The 18211-nt window shown below is 35.2% G+C and overlaps 1 protein-coding gene across 1 annotated transcript in view; it reads right to left on the reverse strand.

The window, feature by feature from the left end:
• Positions 1-4354: 4354 nt before the first annotated feature.
• LOC111514790 (sodium- and chloride-dependent GABA transporter 2) overlaps positions 4355-18211 on the reverse strand; it is a 74101-nt gene continuing 60244 nt past the window's right edge. Inside the window, exons 7-11 of the mRNA XM_074180137.1 lie at positions 14965-15181; positions 12446-12598; positions 10513-10716; positions 10287-10454; positions 4355-4670 (exon numbers count right to left, since the gene is read on the reverse strand). Coding sequence (XP_074036238.1) covers positions 4536-4670; positions 10287-10454; positions 10513-10716; positions 12446-12598; positions 14965-15181 — 877 coding nt within the window. The 3' untranslated portion in view covers positions 4355-4535. The remainder of the gene's footprint in view (positions 4671-10286; positions 10455-10512; positions 10717-12445; positions 12599-14964; positions 15182-18211) is intronic.

Genomic DNA, 18211 nt, shown 5'->3' on the forward strand with positions numbered 1-18211 from the left:
AAAAAATATATCCCTTTTCAATTCAAATGATTTCGAAAATTGCTTCTCTGTATGATGTTGCAAATTATAAGATAATTCCGTTTCAACATCCGCAGTCTCTACAATAAATTGCCTGTTATCGAATTCTAATGACTTAAATCGATGAGAATTCGTTTTGAACATAATATCTAGAAAAATTTTAAAGAATAAAATCACAATTTTGGTATTGTCATGAATTTTACATATTCATATTATCTCAGTTCGATTTTACCTCTCCTGCACTATTCCAATACAGAAACTTCGAACTTCAAATTTTTATATTATGCAGGGTGTCCCTGGACTTCCTTTTTTCCTCTCGGGAATGTATAGATGGGGTCAAAATATCACCAGTACTTCATATAACTTTTTTTCCTAAAAGTCTTCGTAACCAAGTTACGGGCCCTCGAAGTTACAAAATGAAAAATGTTTTTCTTTGATAACTTTTCAAGTGAATATTCAAAATCATCCAAATTTTGGTAATTGACTAAACAAATGAATTCCGTCGATGAGCTTTCATGCAGGAGTCAGTTGTTTTGCTACAAAGTCAGGAACGGACTACCCCCGATGGTCCACACCCCAAAACTTTGAAATGACAGATATTTTTCAATATTTTTCAACAAAATAAGGTTACTTGGACAATTTTATGAATAAAAGTACTCGTGTGGAAAGTCGATCGGAGCAACGAGTCTTGATAAAAATGTAGTTCTACTCGACGACATCAAACCCGCTCGTCCACCATTATTTGAAATGAATAATTATCAAAGCAGAAATAATAATGATAACGTTAATTCAACAACATTTATAACAGGAATAATACAAAGTATGCTAAAATGAAGTCGTAAACAAAAAGTACAGTACCTATATGGAAGTTTAAGTCACAATTGTGATAGCAGATATTTTTTCAAAAGAAATATCAAGTTCTGTAGATTCGTGGTGTTTTTAAACTAACAAGCTACTCTACTATGAAATATCGAATTCATTCCATATTTTGTAAGTACATAATACGTGTGGAATAATCACGTTTCGTGTTGATCAGTTATCTGAATCTCATGAAACTCAACATTCGAATGTTTCAAATTCTTCTTCACAGCTAAACTGTTGAGGAGTTTCACTGATAATTATAATTTTATGGGAGAAATTCTTTAACACGAATCTAAATTTAGCTGAAAAAACGCACATCGGAAAAAATATTTACTATACTAATAAAAAGCAAACGAATGAACTACAAAAACGGCTGCACATGATCAGGTGAAAAATATCCAGGGAATAATATTTCTTTCACAGATGTTGACAAAAAAACCTTTTAGAAAGTTTTGATGAAAAATGAGAAACTGGAATGCGATTTTGTTTTGTTGAGTGGTGCGTTGTCATATGACTATCATTGTATTGTCAATATTCTATAGGATATTTTGAATTTTTTTGATATGGCCGAACAGTTTACATTCAATGAATATGCAGATATGCTTGTATTTTATGGACGAGCATTTTGTAATGCTACAGAAGCTCGTCGTCTGTATTCCGAGCATTTTCTCAATCGAACGGTACCGTCAAGAGAAACATTCGAGCGTGTCGATCGCAGCTTGAGGAAGACAGGTATGTAATAATTGATAATTAATTTGAGCACGTTGTTTTATTTCGATATTATTGTAGGTACAGTTTTGCCAAAACGAGGTGGTGAGGGCGCTCTTAGGACTTACGTACCGTTGTATTGGAGGAAAATATTTTGGAAGCCGTCGCTGATGATCCTTCAATGAACATCAGAAATCTATCAGAACAGTTCCATACATCCAAGTCCACTATTCATAGAATAATTAGGGAACAACTGCTCCACCCATTTCACATCCAGAAGGTACATGCCATGACACCTCAAAATTTTCCAGCACGACTGGAATATGCCAATTGGTTCATGGATAGGCAAAGAGAGGATATGACTTTTATTAATCGAGTTTTATTCACTGATGAAGCAGGTTTCAGTAGAGATGGAGTTATCAACTCTCATAATCTCCATATATGGGCCGAAGAAAATCCCCATGGGATATTGCAAACCAAACACCAACGGAAATTCAACGTGAATGTTTGGGCTGGTATCATAGGAAACCATCTTATAGGATCATTCATTCTACAGGACCGATTGAATGGAGAACGTTATTTGGAGTTCATTCAGAACGATTTGAATGGACTTTTGGAACATGTTCCATTGCAAACTCGAAGAGATATGTGGTTTATGCATGATGGCGCTCCTCCTCATTTTAGTTTGATTGTGCGTGACCATCTGAACCATATTTTCTACAATAGATGGATTGGTAGAGGTGGGCCATATTTATGGCCAACGCGGTCTCCGGATTTAAATCCATTGGATTTCTTTCTGTGGGGGCATCTAAAAAGCCTTGTTTACGCTACACCTATTCACACAAGAGATGCATTGTTGAATAGAATGACATTACATTGTGAAGCCATACGAAACGACCCTGGAATGCTATTTCAAGTACAGAGAGGGTGTCTTCGCAGACTAAGAAAATGTATAGAGAGAGAAGGTGGTCATATCGAGCAGTTTCTGTAGCGGAATTTACATTTCTGTTTGCTCTTGAGGCTCTTGAGTTTCGTTAGTTAAACGTGTTTGCTTTATAAAAATTCGTTATGAACATTTTACCTATCATTTCCATTTTCCTTAAAAACTAATATTTTCGAATAATGGTAGACATCTCAGGATAAATGTTGTTGAATTAACGTTATCATTATTATTTCTGCTTTGATAATTATTCATTTCAAATAATGGTGGACGAGCGGGTTTGATGTCGTCGAGTGAAACTACATTTTTATCAAGACTCGTTGCTCCGATCGACTTTCCACACGAGTACTTTTATTCATAAAATTGTCCAAGTAACCTTAATTTGTTGAAAAATATTGAAAAATATCTGTCATTTCAAAGTTTTGGGGTGTGGACCATCGGGGGTAGTCCGTTCCTGACTTTGTAGCAAAACAACTGACTCCTGCATGAAAGCTCATCGAAGGAATTCATTTGTTTAGTCAATTACCAAAATTTGGATGATTTTGAATATTCACTTGAAAAGTTATCAAAGAAAAACATTTTTCATTTTGTAACTTCGAGGGCCCGTTACTTGGTAACGAAGGATTTTAGGAAAAAAAGATATATGAAGTACTGGTGATATTTTGACCCCATCTATACATTCCCGAGAGGAAAAGAGGAAGTCCAGGGACACCCTGTATAGTCTGGTTGCGACTGCTTCTTTCTCACAATCTGTAACATTTTTTTTACTTTTTTTTCTGATTAATTCGGCCGTCACTTGATAAAGATCCATAGTAATTTCAAAAACTACACCTCAAGATTCGATCTCCATAAACTTTATTTGAAAAATATATCCAACATGTTTCGCTAACACAGTAGCTTTATAAAGTGATTTAAATGATTTGAATCAAATCACTGACTCCTCACACTGAGGAGTCAACATAAATACTCGTTACACAGCCGTAATATCCATTCATCAGAATTATTAACTCAGGGTGTATGAACCTCTGAGTAAGCTAGTCACTCAGCCAACGAAACGTCAAAATATCCACGGCCTACAAACCTGGAAAATTGTGACATAGAAGACTTTGCTTCCATATGTGGTAGACAGTTTGGATTCCATTTTTGGAACTTCCACTTTATATTATGCGAACCTAACTCATATTCCATTGTGGTGAATTATTCGAAGTTCCCATATCAGAAAAAAAAAATTTCAGAAAAAACTTGTTCTGAAAATAAACCTCGCGAGGAACTCGCCAAGATGAAACCTGAATGCCTGTATGAAATGGAGAGTAGACAAAGACCTTCTTGATGAATCGCTTCTACGCTCATACAGACAAATAACCATAGACAATCTTATATACTGGTGCTTCTTTTTTCTCAAAGTGATATTTACCAATCAGCTCAAAATCGACTCATGAATGAAAGGATGCTTCTGCCTGCCAGACCTGATATTGTGACAAGTCACCCAATACAGGACTGAATCCCTCCCGTTGTACACGAAAACAACTATCATATACGTGAACTTAGTCTATGGCGAATCGCATTTCTCACATCTGAGCAGATGAACAAGGCCGGTTCTGCCTCATTTCAAGGTCGCGCGTGGTTGGTAAGTGTTTCAGAGAGAGAGAGAGAGAGAGAGAAAGACTTTATTGAGTGTGACAGAGAAACGTGTGACTTAATCGATGCACAGAAGGATGGAATGAGTATCGGAGGTTTCTAATAACAATCAATTACTTCGTCAGTCGTTCCCGTTCCATCTTTCATATTTATGAAAGTGATTAGGTGAAAGAAGAAAAATGTTCGTGGTGTTAAATAATTTTTAATTTCTGTATAATTCATTTTATTGATCTCAATTCGAATTTTGTCCAAACTCCTTTTTTACAATATAACCAGTCGATCATAATACTTGTCCATGAATACAGAAATTGTACTGTAATGTATCACTACTATAGATGGATAATTTTGATGAATAACTGAAAGTTGATGATTATGTTGGCTCGAGGAAAGAAGAAGTTGGAGTTATCAGTCCTACGCTACTCCGGCTTATAAGATGTCCTGTGCTTGTAACACAAATCGAAATTTTCCTTTTCTTGATATTCGATTTGAGACCCATTTTGAGATTCTGAAAGAAAACAAATGAACTGTAGATGCTGAATACTTTGCGACAGACAAAAACTCAACTTTACTTTGTGAGATCACGACAAATGGAGCATATCACTATAGTTTCACTTTTTGACTTTCTGAAGAAAATCCTGATTTACTTCCGGCTTGAATAATTGAAGAGTATATCTTAGAAAATCGAATTCACCAATATTTGAATCATTCAGTGAAATTAACATTGTTTTTGTGAGGTTGCAGGCTATTGAGATAATTGCCAAGCTATCTTTATCTTCATGACCTTCCTCAGGAAAACTAAAATGCGGGGATTAAATGTCGCATGAAATGCTACTCTTTTCCATATTTCAGTAAGAACGTGTTAGTTTCACTGAGGTTATTTAAGTCTGTTTGCTTATTCTTATAAAACGTCTCATTAATTTCTAAGAATACTCTTTCAATGATTTCTATATTTAAAATTTGTGAAATTTTGTCCTACATACTCAATTAGATTTTTGTTCATTCATGACAATGTTTATTCAAGTTCACTATGGAATTCATATTGTTTACTCTGTTCAAAAATAAGGTGAATTTTCATTTCCCGCAAAAAAAAATGTTTTCATTCATCAATTTCTAATTTGTTTCAATCAAAGTCTTCTTCAGATATAGTACACTTGTATCAGTTTTCTTTCAATCTACGAAACCGTTCTGATATGCATTTTTTGGTATATCCTTGAGCTCCCTCAGCGATTCGGATTCTAACTTCTTGATCGTCGCGAAATACCGTCCTTTCATGGGTTTCTTTAAGAATGGGAACAGAAAAAAGTCGAAGTGGGGTGAATCTGATGAATACGGTGGCTGAGGCATGATTACGATGTTGTTGGCCAAACAATTAGAAACAAGCAATGACGAGTGTGCAGGTGCATTATCGAGATGTGGAAGCCATTGTTTTTCCACAATACTGGACATTTTCTTCGTATTCCTTCTCGCAAGCGACAAATAACGTCAACGTTTTATTCCTTATTGAAATCGCGACCATGCGACAAGAACTTCTGATGCAGCTACGGTAATCGAAGCCAACAGTGAGCAAAACCTTAGCATTTGATGGAACTCGACGTGCTTCTTTGGTCTTGGGTCTCTTGGGCTCTTCCATTGGGACGATTGGACTTTGGTTCCGATGTCATAACCATATACCCATGTTTCGTCACCAGTTATGACCCTTTTAAACGTCATCCAACAATTCCTGTGCGATACTCATGCGACGGTTTTTTCAGTCAAAATTCAGCAATTTTGGAACGAGCTTCGCTGCTACATGCTCCATGCCCAAAATTTCAGAAAAAATTTCCTGGCATGAGCCAGGCTGACATCCTCAGCCAAATCTCTCAATTTTCTTCACTTTCTCAACATTTTCATCGGTTGTTGATGTTCTGGGGCGTACAGGAAGAGCGTCGTCATTCACATCTTCTCGACCTTCTATGAAAATCTTGTGCCACATTTCAACATTTTTCTGACTCAAAGTATGCCACTGTAAATATTTAAGTGTTCTTGAGCACTCATGTTAATTTTTCACAAGATTTTGTACAAAACAGTTCTAACTTTCATGCCTCTCACTAACGAAGTGAACATGCTTAACAGCTGGAACTGTGAACATATGTTCGAGACAAGTGTATACCGATATAAAAAAATCAAAGAATCGCTAATCGAATGTACTTTGCCCGCGAAATTTCAATATTAATCCCATTTTTTAAACAGCCACGTATTTATATGGAACGCCATTTTACTTTTTATTGTCACAAATATTCATTCCTCAAATTCTTCACCCAACAATTTATTTGTTATAATTTAATTGATTCATGCATTTGTTGGATTGTTGGCAAAATTTGTGCTATTTTAAATGACACTTGATTTATAATGTTATAATAGGGGAGCCCAAGCGGAGATTTCGGGATTTACTGAAGCGGGCAGGGGAATACAGGGGAATACCTTGTACCCGGTTAAGTACCTCAACCAAATATGAGTCCCATATATAAGGCCGCCTGTGAGGGATAAAGTATCAGATTAGTAAAAAAAAATTAAGCATCAGAAATTCTCGAGCGCGTCAGAATGAGGTAGGGTTAGTTAATTACCTGCTAAAAAGTGTATATTCCAGTAATCTGACAATTTGTGAGTGACGTAAAGAAGGGGTAGGGCAATAAAGTTGTAAAAAAATAACGTCATTTCGACATTCTCGAGCGTAGCTAATTTTTTTTCTATTTTGAAGAAAATAATTCAAGGTTAACGAATAATATATAATCTGACGATTTCCGCAAGCCGAAATAACAAAAATTCGTCGATAAAGTTTAATGCGTGCAGCTGTGTGATACCTATATTTCCCTCTCCGAGTTTCTATTCCTCTATTCTCTATTCACTTTTTCTCTATCTATTACTCTCTCACTCCGTCCCCACTCTGAATTCTGTTGCCATGACGCCATCACAGCTGATCACAGAGACTCGTTCGTGATGAAGATGATGATTAATTAATCAATCAATTGATGAATGTAGCCGTTACTACGTGGTAGGAAATCATAATAAAGAAAAGAGAAAAATTTAACTTTCTATGTTTTAACCACTTTCATTCGTAACTAACGTTACGTCCTATAAGGACATTTTCAAACTCATACATACTTATAGTATGAAAATGTCCTTATATATTGTATAAGTTTGAAAATGTCCATATAGAACGAAACTGCAGTAACGCTTGTTACAAATAAAAGTGGTATAAACATAGAAAATTGAATTTTCATTTTCCTCATCAAAAAATCAGTTGATTATAAAAAATTAAATTTTTCTGAGTATTTAAAAAAATATATTTTCTTATAAATACAAGTATTCTACTTAATAAACATACACTTATTTATTTGTGTGCTATTTCCTGAGCTTTTCAAATAATTAAGTACAATGAATAAACATTTTTTTTTAAATATTGTTATTGTCAGATTAGGCGAATCCCTTTAGATAATTGTCAGATTATGAGACAATACGTCTGTAACATAAAGATGAACGATATATATCTTAATCTGACGCGCTTGAATATTTCAAAATGGCGAATTTTTTTGCACATTATAATAATGGTCGCGAGTTTGCGTCATATCGAAATCGTCAGATTATTGAATGAGAGTTTTTTTTTTGTTGTACTCAACATCCCCTAGAAAATCTGACGTGCTGAATTTTTTTTTTTACTTTTCACTTTTAACCCTTACGTACAATCACCCACATCATGCAAACGATCAGATTAACATACCAACATTATAAAAAATACGTAGGACATTGATGCTATCAATATCTGACGGGCTCGACGGGCTCGCTTCCCCCACCGATGAAAAGGTATTTATTATATAACATTTTTTTCTTCTTATCATCTACGCTTTGCAACCTAATATGTCTCAATGACGCTCGAGTAAATCCCCAGTTTGCATCGTGAGCTCGCCTCCTATTACATGAATAAAATTGTTAGTTGAATAAAAAAGACTAATGAAATAACTTGAAGCCTTTATTGATTCCGAAGAAAAATATCGTTTCAGAGTATTGGAAAATGGAACGCCAATTAACTATTTATTATGCTGAAAAATAATCTATATACATATAGTTCAACTCAACAATGAACAAACATTTTTATTCAACAGTCAATGGAATGTATTATTCGAGTAAATTCAACAAACGTTTCAATTCCGCATATAATTCTGACCTTTGAATAAAATGTCACTTATTAATATGACTGTTGAATTATAATGAAACTTTAAATTCACTTTCTAAAAGTAAGTTTGGGAATAAAATTTCATTGATTATATTTGAATGAATGTCAAAGTTTTCCCATGAAACATTGTTGATAATAAAAACAGACTTTCGTATGTCTGAAAATATAGCAAATTAACTTTTCATACTAAATATTTTTCTATGAATAATAAAGATTGTTCAATTTAAATTTTATTGAAAGTGTTTAATATTTCCAACATTCACTTTAATGCATTCAATTTAAAATTTGGTTACAACTTTTGTGCAAAACGTTCTCAAGCAAGTATCATTTTATTTCATCAATGTTTCAAAAGCTAATTACAAAAAACAAAGAATTGATTTTTTTGATGATTTAAAAAGTTTGTTGTATTTGAAAGATACATTCAAAACGATTGTTGATAATTTTAATTCAACGCTGCTATCGAGCAGATTTATCAAGAATTTCGAGTGTTACATATGCTAGTTCATTAATAGTACGACAAAACGCCGTTCAACCGTGGCGCCGAATAAAAATTGTCAACAATCAATTTAATTCATGTATCATTGAAATTTAACAAACAAAACAATTCAATTTTTTTCAAAGGTGTATTAATAAAAATAAAACGGCATGGCACGCCATTTTACTTTCTATTAGTATTTTGTAAAAATGAATTGTTTTGATTGTTGCTTTTAGGTGATACATGAATCAAATTGATTGTTGATAATTTTTATTCGGCCCTGCGGTCGGAAGGAATTTTGTGCTACTATCACTAGACTATCATGTTGCCAGATTTAAAAATTCAGCTCGACGCTAGCGCCGAATTAAAATTATCAACAATCGTTTTAATTCAAGTGACTATAATTATCAACAAACAATTTTATTCGTGTTTCACAGAAATTGTAGTAAATTATTAGATAGTTACAAACAAAGTATATATGACAAACATTTACTTAAAAAAATTTCAAACAATGAATGTATATTATAACTGTTCGCAACCTTTCATCAAACAAATTGATTCATATAACATTTTAAATCAAGTGTCATTTAAAATAGAACAAATTTTGTGAACAATCGTTTTTAATGTGTCGAACAATTGCATGAATCAATTAAATTCAAACAAATAAATTGTTAGTTGAATAAATTGAGGAATGAATATTTGTGACAATGAAAAGTAAAACGGCGTTCCATATATTTATGATGTTTCTTTTGGTAATTATGAAATCATTGTTATGAAATATATTGATTAGTTTCAGTGCTGATTTTTGAAAAGTGCATTATTCTGCTCAGCGCTTCGCTTGTTTTTCGACATTTTGAATGAATTTTGAACGAGAATTTAACACAACTCAGATAATCTTTTGTTTCGTATACAGAATAATCTCCATTTTCTTGGAATGATGAGAATGAACGTTCGTGAATCTATTACTGAATATAGATTTTCTGTACCATTGAGTTGCAGTCCAATCAATTTCATATCTGAGAAAAAAAAGCAGTTATTGATTTATTTCTAGATGGTGAATCGAATAGTTCGATCGTAAGAACTGAATATAGAAGTACTGTTGAAATGAAATTATCTACAAAACTTTTGGTGAATGATATGTAAAAACATAATTTCGAAGTATATTCATGAAGAAACTCATCCAGAACATAACAAGATAAAATAGGGTATATTTTGGAACCTATTGGGGTACAGAATATATTATAACTTTTTTCAGCATTTACAAAATAAGTTGAATCGAAAATAAAGTCTTAAATTTCCATGAATGCAACCCTTGATATGTAAATTGGTTAAGATAAAAACATCTGCCAGAGTTTGTTTTCAGGAGAATCAATGGAAGATACGATAGGTCCCATAAATAGTGTTGGTTTGTGAACCTTGTAAAGACATTTACCAACCTGTATTATGGTGCCAGGTTTACTGAGAACATAATAAATGACATATAATGGTATCCAAAACATTGACGAAAAGCTAATACCCAATCCAATCCAATCGGACCATAATGGATATTGATATTTACCATACGATAACGATTTGTACTCAAAACATTGGCTTATGAATATTACCTGGAATAAAAAAGCAAATATGAGTTATTGATACGTGAATACTTTGATATCAGCTTACTCCTATACTGATCGGTGCCAAATATTTCCAACACAATATCAAAAATTTGTTGGGCTTCATCCCCATCATTTGATCAATACAGTCACTGAGTTTGTCGATTCCAAATATCCAAGATATTGCTATCGTCTGGAAAAAACATACCCAAAGCAGTGACATCCCACTGGCCGAATAGGCATCCATCAACTGAAAAATGTACATACCGCCCTGGAAAAAAATTGAACTGAAAACGCAGACAATTACTATTCGGAAATAAATATTTTTTTTAGTTTGTAGAAAAGTTCAAATGTTGGGATTAAAGCTTTTTTAATTTCACTTCTCTCGTCATTCCATTTGGATTCCAGGACATCTGCTGCGGATGCACATCTGCACCGACAGCAGGAGGTTGCATATCGTAATGAAGATCTAGAAGTGATTTCGAATCGGGGGTGGAAGTGACTACAAAAAACCAGGCATTGGTTTTCTCCAAAAAGATTGACAGGACAGACAATTCCGCTTTCTTCTTCGATAAGTTTGTTGGGGGTTGAAATAGGCACCAATATGTCTTGGCACAATCATGTCGCCGAAGGCTGCTTCTCAGAAGCTTACAACTCCTTTCCGAACTGTACACACCTCAGAAACTTTTGATGTTTTATAAAGCTCAGATCAGACGTTCTATAAAGTATTGTTCTCATGGATGGAGCTCCGCCACGAAACATACCCTACAGCTGCTGGATGCTATAAAGAAAAGAACCATCCGCCGGATTGGAGACACGAACATCACTTGCAACATAAATAGCTTATCTTCGAAGCTAAAATCTCCGGATCAAAATTTCACAAACTAACATCGAACAGTACGTACATTAATAGTATCATTGCCAAATTCCTAGATAATTTTCCTGGCTGTTTTGGTAGCCCTTTAGTTCAACTTGTATTCGTAGAGAAAAATGGCCAAAAATCGCCCAACGACATCATATGGTGATGAACTGAAAGGAGGCGAAACATTGAAATTTGGGGAAATAATTAACATCAATGTACACAGTACACAATTCTCTATCAATCGGTATATACTAAGACAGAGTAGAATAAATATTTATTAAGATATGAAGCTACGAAAACACATCACATTGAAATGGACAAAACTTTTGAAACAATCAATAAAATTTTACTAACTGAAATATTATGACGACTAAAACAATCGGTATTCAAAATAACAAGCATTATGAATGTCATTAATTGGCACAATTAATAATAATAATTGTTTTCATTGACAGGTAAGAAAAAAAATACAATGTATGGAATACAATATCTACAATCTACCCACGTACCTATCAAAAGGCAGAATTCAATTTCTGATCTTGTCACAAATGAATCAATCAGAAGTTGCTCTTCCATTCAACCTCGAAATAATAATTGAATATAAACTATTTTACATGCACAACATACGTAAATCCTAGATATATATCAGTGCCAAATGTCCCCTAATCATTTCTGTTAGTACTAACAACAATAAAAAAAACCAATCGAAATCAAACTGTATGAAATGCTCATTTACATCAAAATTATTTTATTGACAGAGGAGTTGAGGCAATTTGTGTTCCAGTAAGTAAATTTTGAGTTTATTTCTATAATCTAGCGCGGAAAGAGATTTTATTAAATTGGGAGTTGGATTATAAAGCCGGACCACATTGTAAAAAAAAGGATCCACGAAATAAAGTGGTTCCGTTTATATGTAAATAATTCAAATTCAACAATTTTAACGATGAATGGATGTTCAAGTTCTCCAGAGACTTCGAAAACATTACCAGTGGTTATTAAAGAAAACAGTAATTGTTATTACTCTTAATAATATGAAATACCCGGATTATGTTTTTCGTACATTCTTTCCGTGTTATTCAATTATCGTGCATTTGCATCCACCGTTTAATTTTTCCATAATGAAAATTGGATCACTTACATTTGTAACCATAGGAATTCCTAGGAGAAACATCACCATGCAGACTACGACGGTAAATGTATTTCTGTATGGCCTTAACTGCTGCGACCAATTGTCCACAATTCCAGTTATGAAAGACTCAACCAGGCAGAATTCACTGTCTATTCCCAAGATCTGTGAAATAAAAGTTGGAAACGTAATGGCTCGTTTCGTCTCATTTTCTATCAAATTCAGCAAAGAATTCCATGTGAATAAAAAAAAACGATTGATATTGAAATTCAGATATGAACAGAGTGGATCGAAAAATTTCAATTTCTCAACTAAAAATATTACAATGAATAAATAAAAAAAAATTCCGACTGATTGGTCATTATTTCACAGGTCTCCAGTCATTGATGACTGGAGATCAAAGACGACTACTAGATCAGTTTGGAAATGCTGTGAAAAACAGAATGTTCTGAGTGACAGGAATATATTGACTCTATACTGGATGCCAGAAATTTCAGAAATTTTAGGCAATCATCAACTCCATATATGGGCCTGAAATCTATTGAGTCTGGCCCTGATGAAGTGGCCGTCATCGTAATTAAAAAATGCGCAAATGAACTCGCACCAGTATTTTGCAGACTTCTCAAGCTATTCTAAAAAAAGGGGTTTTTCCTTCTTTTTGGGAGATTGTTTGTTCGCGTTCAACCCATTTCCAAGAAGGGCAAGAAAAATCTCCCGAATAACTATAGACCAGTCGCTTTGCTATCAGTCATATCAAAAATCATGGAGAAAGTTATCAATCACAATATCAATCACAATATCGATATATCAAAAATCATGGAGAAAGTTATCAATCATAATATCCTCAAATATTTGAAAGGCTTCAATATCTTGAGCGATCATCATTATGGCTTCCGGAAACGAAGATCAACAGACGACTTTCTATCGTATGTCACCCATATTCGGAATAACGCAATCGGGAAACACGGAGAATCAAGAGGTGTTGTACTTGATATTTCTAAGCCGTTAGACCTTGTGTGGCATGAGGGTTTGCTGGCCAAACTTCGATACTATGGCTTGTCTTATCATTTTTGTATATGGCTCTTCAGCTTCCTGAAAGAACGTTCCCTGCAAGTAGCCGTCGATGGATATCTTCCGAATACTTTCATCATCAACGCTGGTGTTCCACCAACCCCTTTTTTTTATTGTATATCAACGACTTATTGGAAAAAAACGAGAATCCAATCTAATTGCTTTGCTGACGATAGCAAACTTGTCACGGCATTCCATTTGGATTTCAGGACATCGGCTACGGAGGCACATCTTCACCGGCAACAGGAGGTTGCATATCTTAATGAGGATCTAGAAGTGATTTCGAAATGGGGTGAAAGTAACGAGGTTGATTACAATGCCACAAATTCCGGATACAATAATGTAAGATCAGAGAATTTCTCTTTCTGCTTCAATGAGTTTGTTGGGGGTTAAAATGGACACCAATATGTCTTGGCACAATCATATCACTGAAATTGCAAAGGCCGGTCCTCAAAAGCTTGGAACACTATTTAGAACCAGAAAACTGTACACACCTCAACAACTTTTGATACTTTATAAAACTGAGATCAGACCTTTTTTGGAGTATTGTCCTCATGTACGGAGCTCTGCCCCCAAACATTACCTGAAGTTGCTGGATTCCATCCAGATATGAGCAATCCGCCTGATTGGAGACGCGAACATCACGTGCAACCTTGATAGCCTGGAACATCGAAGAAAGGTTGGAGATTTATCTCTCTTCTATAGATACTTTCACGGGAGGTGTTCAAGTGACTTGGCACATTTGATTCCACTTAGAACGGTACCTATCAGAAATACGCGGCGGACTGTGGCTGCTCATCTTTTCGAAGGCCAATTCAGTACACCTCGAACTTCAATGTTTGAGAACTCTTTCATCTGGGAAACTGTGTTTATGTGGAATAAACTTCCTGATAATGTTTTTCCAAATGAATTTAATCTATAGCGATTAAAATCTAATGTGAATCGCTACTTTTACACAGGCGCTGATCTAGGAGCGCCTTTAGGATTTTTCTGTAATATTTGTCTTTTGTCCTTAAAAAAAAGAGTATTTTAGTAGATTTGAGGAATACTGAATGAGAGTGAACTCATTCTTACCATATAAGTCGCCGAAACCGAATGACATTCTTACAGTAATGCTGAAAAAGACCGCAACTTCCGCTTCCAGAACTGTGTGTGGTCTTCAGATAGCATTTCGCTCCCGGATACATACCCAAAACATGAATAGGCTACCTATGTACCAAAACTTGAAATAGTCGGGCAGAATTTGGTGAAGTCTTCGACACCAATCAATCTCAGGCCATCAGTATTACAAACATAATAACAATAATTGAGTCATATCAGGGACATAGTATGTGCTTTCAGACAGGTATGTCAATGGGCATGGCTTTATGTAGGGTCACGGAGAAATCAGAATATATTTTCAAAAACTTTCAGCTAATCCTTGAGCACTCATTTTGAGTAGTTTCCTCAAAAGTACTTACCAGAAGCATGATGAAGAATAAAGTAGCCCAGAATGGCGAACCTGGTAATTTCAAAACGACCTGGGGGTAGGTTAGAAATACTAAACCAGGTCCACTTTTTACCACGTCGCCTACATCGGAATTTTGTTCAAATGCCAGATGTCCCAATATCGAAAATGTAACGATCCCAGCTATTACAGAAGTTAATGTGTTCACCACACATGTTATAATAGCATCCCTGAAAACAAAACCCAACCAGTTAACTAATTACATCAAAAGTTTTTGAAATTAGTGTAAATGAAAAATGAACTTGAAATGTATTCATTTGCAATCAAGTTCCTGAGTGAAGAATCAACTGAGTGATTGTTCCACAAATAAATGAACGACAAGTATTTTATGAAGAAAAAATACACCAACCAAATTCTTGTCAATTGTTGTCAATGACAAATGACCTGATTCACACTTGGTGAGCATACTCAGTAATTTACACTTCTTATGTTATGATGATAAACATAGTGAAACCGTTTCACTCTTTGGCCTATATTATTTTTGTCATCCATCATGACTAGACACAGCCGCTGTCAAATTAACTATCAAGGAAACACGATACCATTAACGACACACTCGAATACATACATTACATATTTGTTTCTATGGAATGACTATCTTCATTTAGTAGACTCGCACAATTTTCATTATCATCTCGAGGCACTCTGGAAACATCGACAAATAAAATTCCTAACCTAGATTTGGACGCAACAAATCCAGATTAGAATGTAACTTCAAATATGGAACTGGAACAAATTTAATTAGACAACTTTGTAGTTATGGTCATACTGCCACATTTACAAATTATGGGAAATGTCTAGTAAACAAATCTTGTAAAATGGGCTCTGTTCCTGTACAAACTTTCAAGCAGTAGAGACCTCTCTCATTTTCCGTGGATATTCATGATAATTTACGTCGAACACCCTACTATCAGATACGAAAACGAGTTTATCAGATTTTACCCGATCCCGATCAAAAATTGTTATCCAGGGAAGGAATGAACCTGAAACATACATTCCAGAAGAAACCAGTCAGCCAAAGTTTGTCTTCTGAAATTGTGGTTCCAGGCGTCAGAAAATCATACACCTCGAAGAAAATCTCTTTAGAATAAGAGGCATTTTTCCTCTTGTTCTAAAGAGGCAACCGTACCATTACTCACTCATATACGCTGTCTGTTCAAAAATTGAGGTGAATTTTCTTTTTTTCTCAAAAAATATTCATTTATTCATCAATAATTTTTATTTAGCCTCTCTTGTACCAGCGTTTTCTCCAATCTCTGGACCAACCGTTCTGATATGCAATTTTTGGAATGTTCTTGAGCTTTCTCAGAGATTTGGTCCTTTGTTGATGCAGAGTCCATATTGTTTTTCCACAATACTGGACGTTTTTTTTCGAATTGATCCTTCAAGCGGTGCATAACTCCAAGATAATACTCCATATTGACCGTACGACCATGTGGCACTACCCTTGATGCACTACACCACGGTAATCGAAGATAACAGTGAGCAAAACCTTGATATTTCATCAAACCCATTATACATCCTTTCGAGGAGTTGTTCTCCTAGGTCATCGTCCATCCTGTCCTTTTCAGGAAGGTGGACAGACATCTCCTTTATATCATCGGCAGGTGTAGGCCAAAACTCGCCGAACACACACTCTCTTATTGACGATAACTCCGGACACTCTCATAAGACATGCCTGGTAGTTTCATCATCCTCTTCACAAGTACTGCATAGAGGTATGTCCACTGACCCCATAACATGGAGGTGTTTCCTTAGTTGACAGTGTCTAGCATAATTCCTACTGATAAGCGTAGGTTTTTTCTGGTCATCGCCAGATGTTTTTTCGGCGCCAGCTTCCCAGGGTCGCCCAGGGTGATTCTCGCAAGAATGCATCCTTTAATTTCATCCCATCTCTTTGGGGATTGAGCATGGGTGAGACGTTTGGTTGGTTCCGCAATTGTCGAAGTCATCAGGCCGTAGGTGTCATTGAAATTCTTAGTCCAGCCGCTTCCTTGGCTAAAGAGTTGACAATGCTATTACCTTTACTAGTGTCGTGCCCTTTAACCCACCTCAGGATAATGTTATTATCTATCAAAGATTTGGCCAAATCTTGGTGGCACTCTAGTACTAGCCCTGAAGTAACACGTTGTCTATTCAAGGCTAATAGGACTTGTTTACTATCAGTGCAGATTGTTATGTTTTTTTGTGACGATTGAAATACCAGCCAGTTTTGTTTGATTCACGCTGGTATTTTTCCCATTCCCCACTTAATCTTTGAGCTCAGTGATCTGGAGTAAACTCCACATCCTGAGCCTTCTTTGATTTTCGAGCCGTCAGTTCGGCTTTCAATCAAAAACGAACACGCATGATGCTATCTTTTCTTTGTTATATGACGTTTATGGAAATATCAATGGAAAAGAGTCATCAGTAGCAGTTTTCTGTGACTTTGCTAAAGCCTTTGACTGTGTAGATCATGGAATACTTCTAAAATAACTATATCACTATGGCATGCGTGGAATTACTCACAAGTGGTTCGAAAAGTATCTCACAGGGAGAAGTCAGATTGTGAAAACCTCATCATCCTCATCAGAAGGCGGAATTAAAAATGGCGTACCACAAGGTTCAATACTGGGACAGATACTTTTCCTGCTATACATAAACGATTTAGCATCTATCGATATTATAGAAAAATTTACCTTATTCGCTGATGACACCACAATATTGTAGCGTGATGAAACTTCATGTAATCTCCACGAGAATATAAGTGCAGATATAAAAAAATAAAAAAGTGGTGCGACTCTAATCTGCTGTCTTTCAATGTTTCCAAAACAAATTTAATATCATTCCGCTGCTTTATTGACAGCATTCCTTTACCAACACAGGACGCGGGCAGAATAATTGAAAACAGACGTAGTACTAAATTTTTGGGGGTAATAATTGACAATAAACTCAAATTCGTCGATCACTTTGTAACCCTCAATAAAAAGCTAGCTTCAGGGTGTTCTGCAGTGAGAATAACATATATGGATCTTGGTTTGTCTGCCGCTAAATCGGCTTATTTCTCACTTGTTGAGTCGCATTTAAGGTATTGAATTCAGTGTTCATTATTCAGAAGAGGGCTATAAGATTCATGTGTAATGCCAAAATTTCGAGACTCCTGCAAACCCCTATTTGAATTACATAAAATCTTGACAGTTTTTGGAATCTTTATTTTGGAA

The sequence above is a fragment of the Leptinotarsa decemlineata genome, unplaced genomic scaffold (assembly GCF_025532065.1).
Source record: "Leptinotarsa decemlineata unplaced genomic scaffold, Ldec_3_MD MMD2_tig00026294_RagTag_RagTag, whole genome shotgun sequence".
In the NCBI taxonomy this organism is placed as follows: Eukaryota; Metazoa; Arthropoda; class Insecta; order Coleoptera; family Chrysomelidae; genus Leptinotarsa; species Leptinotarsa decemlineata.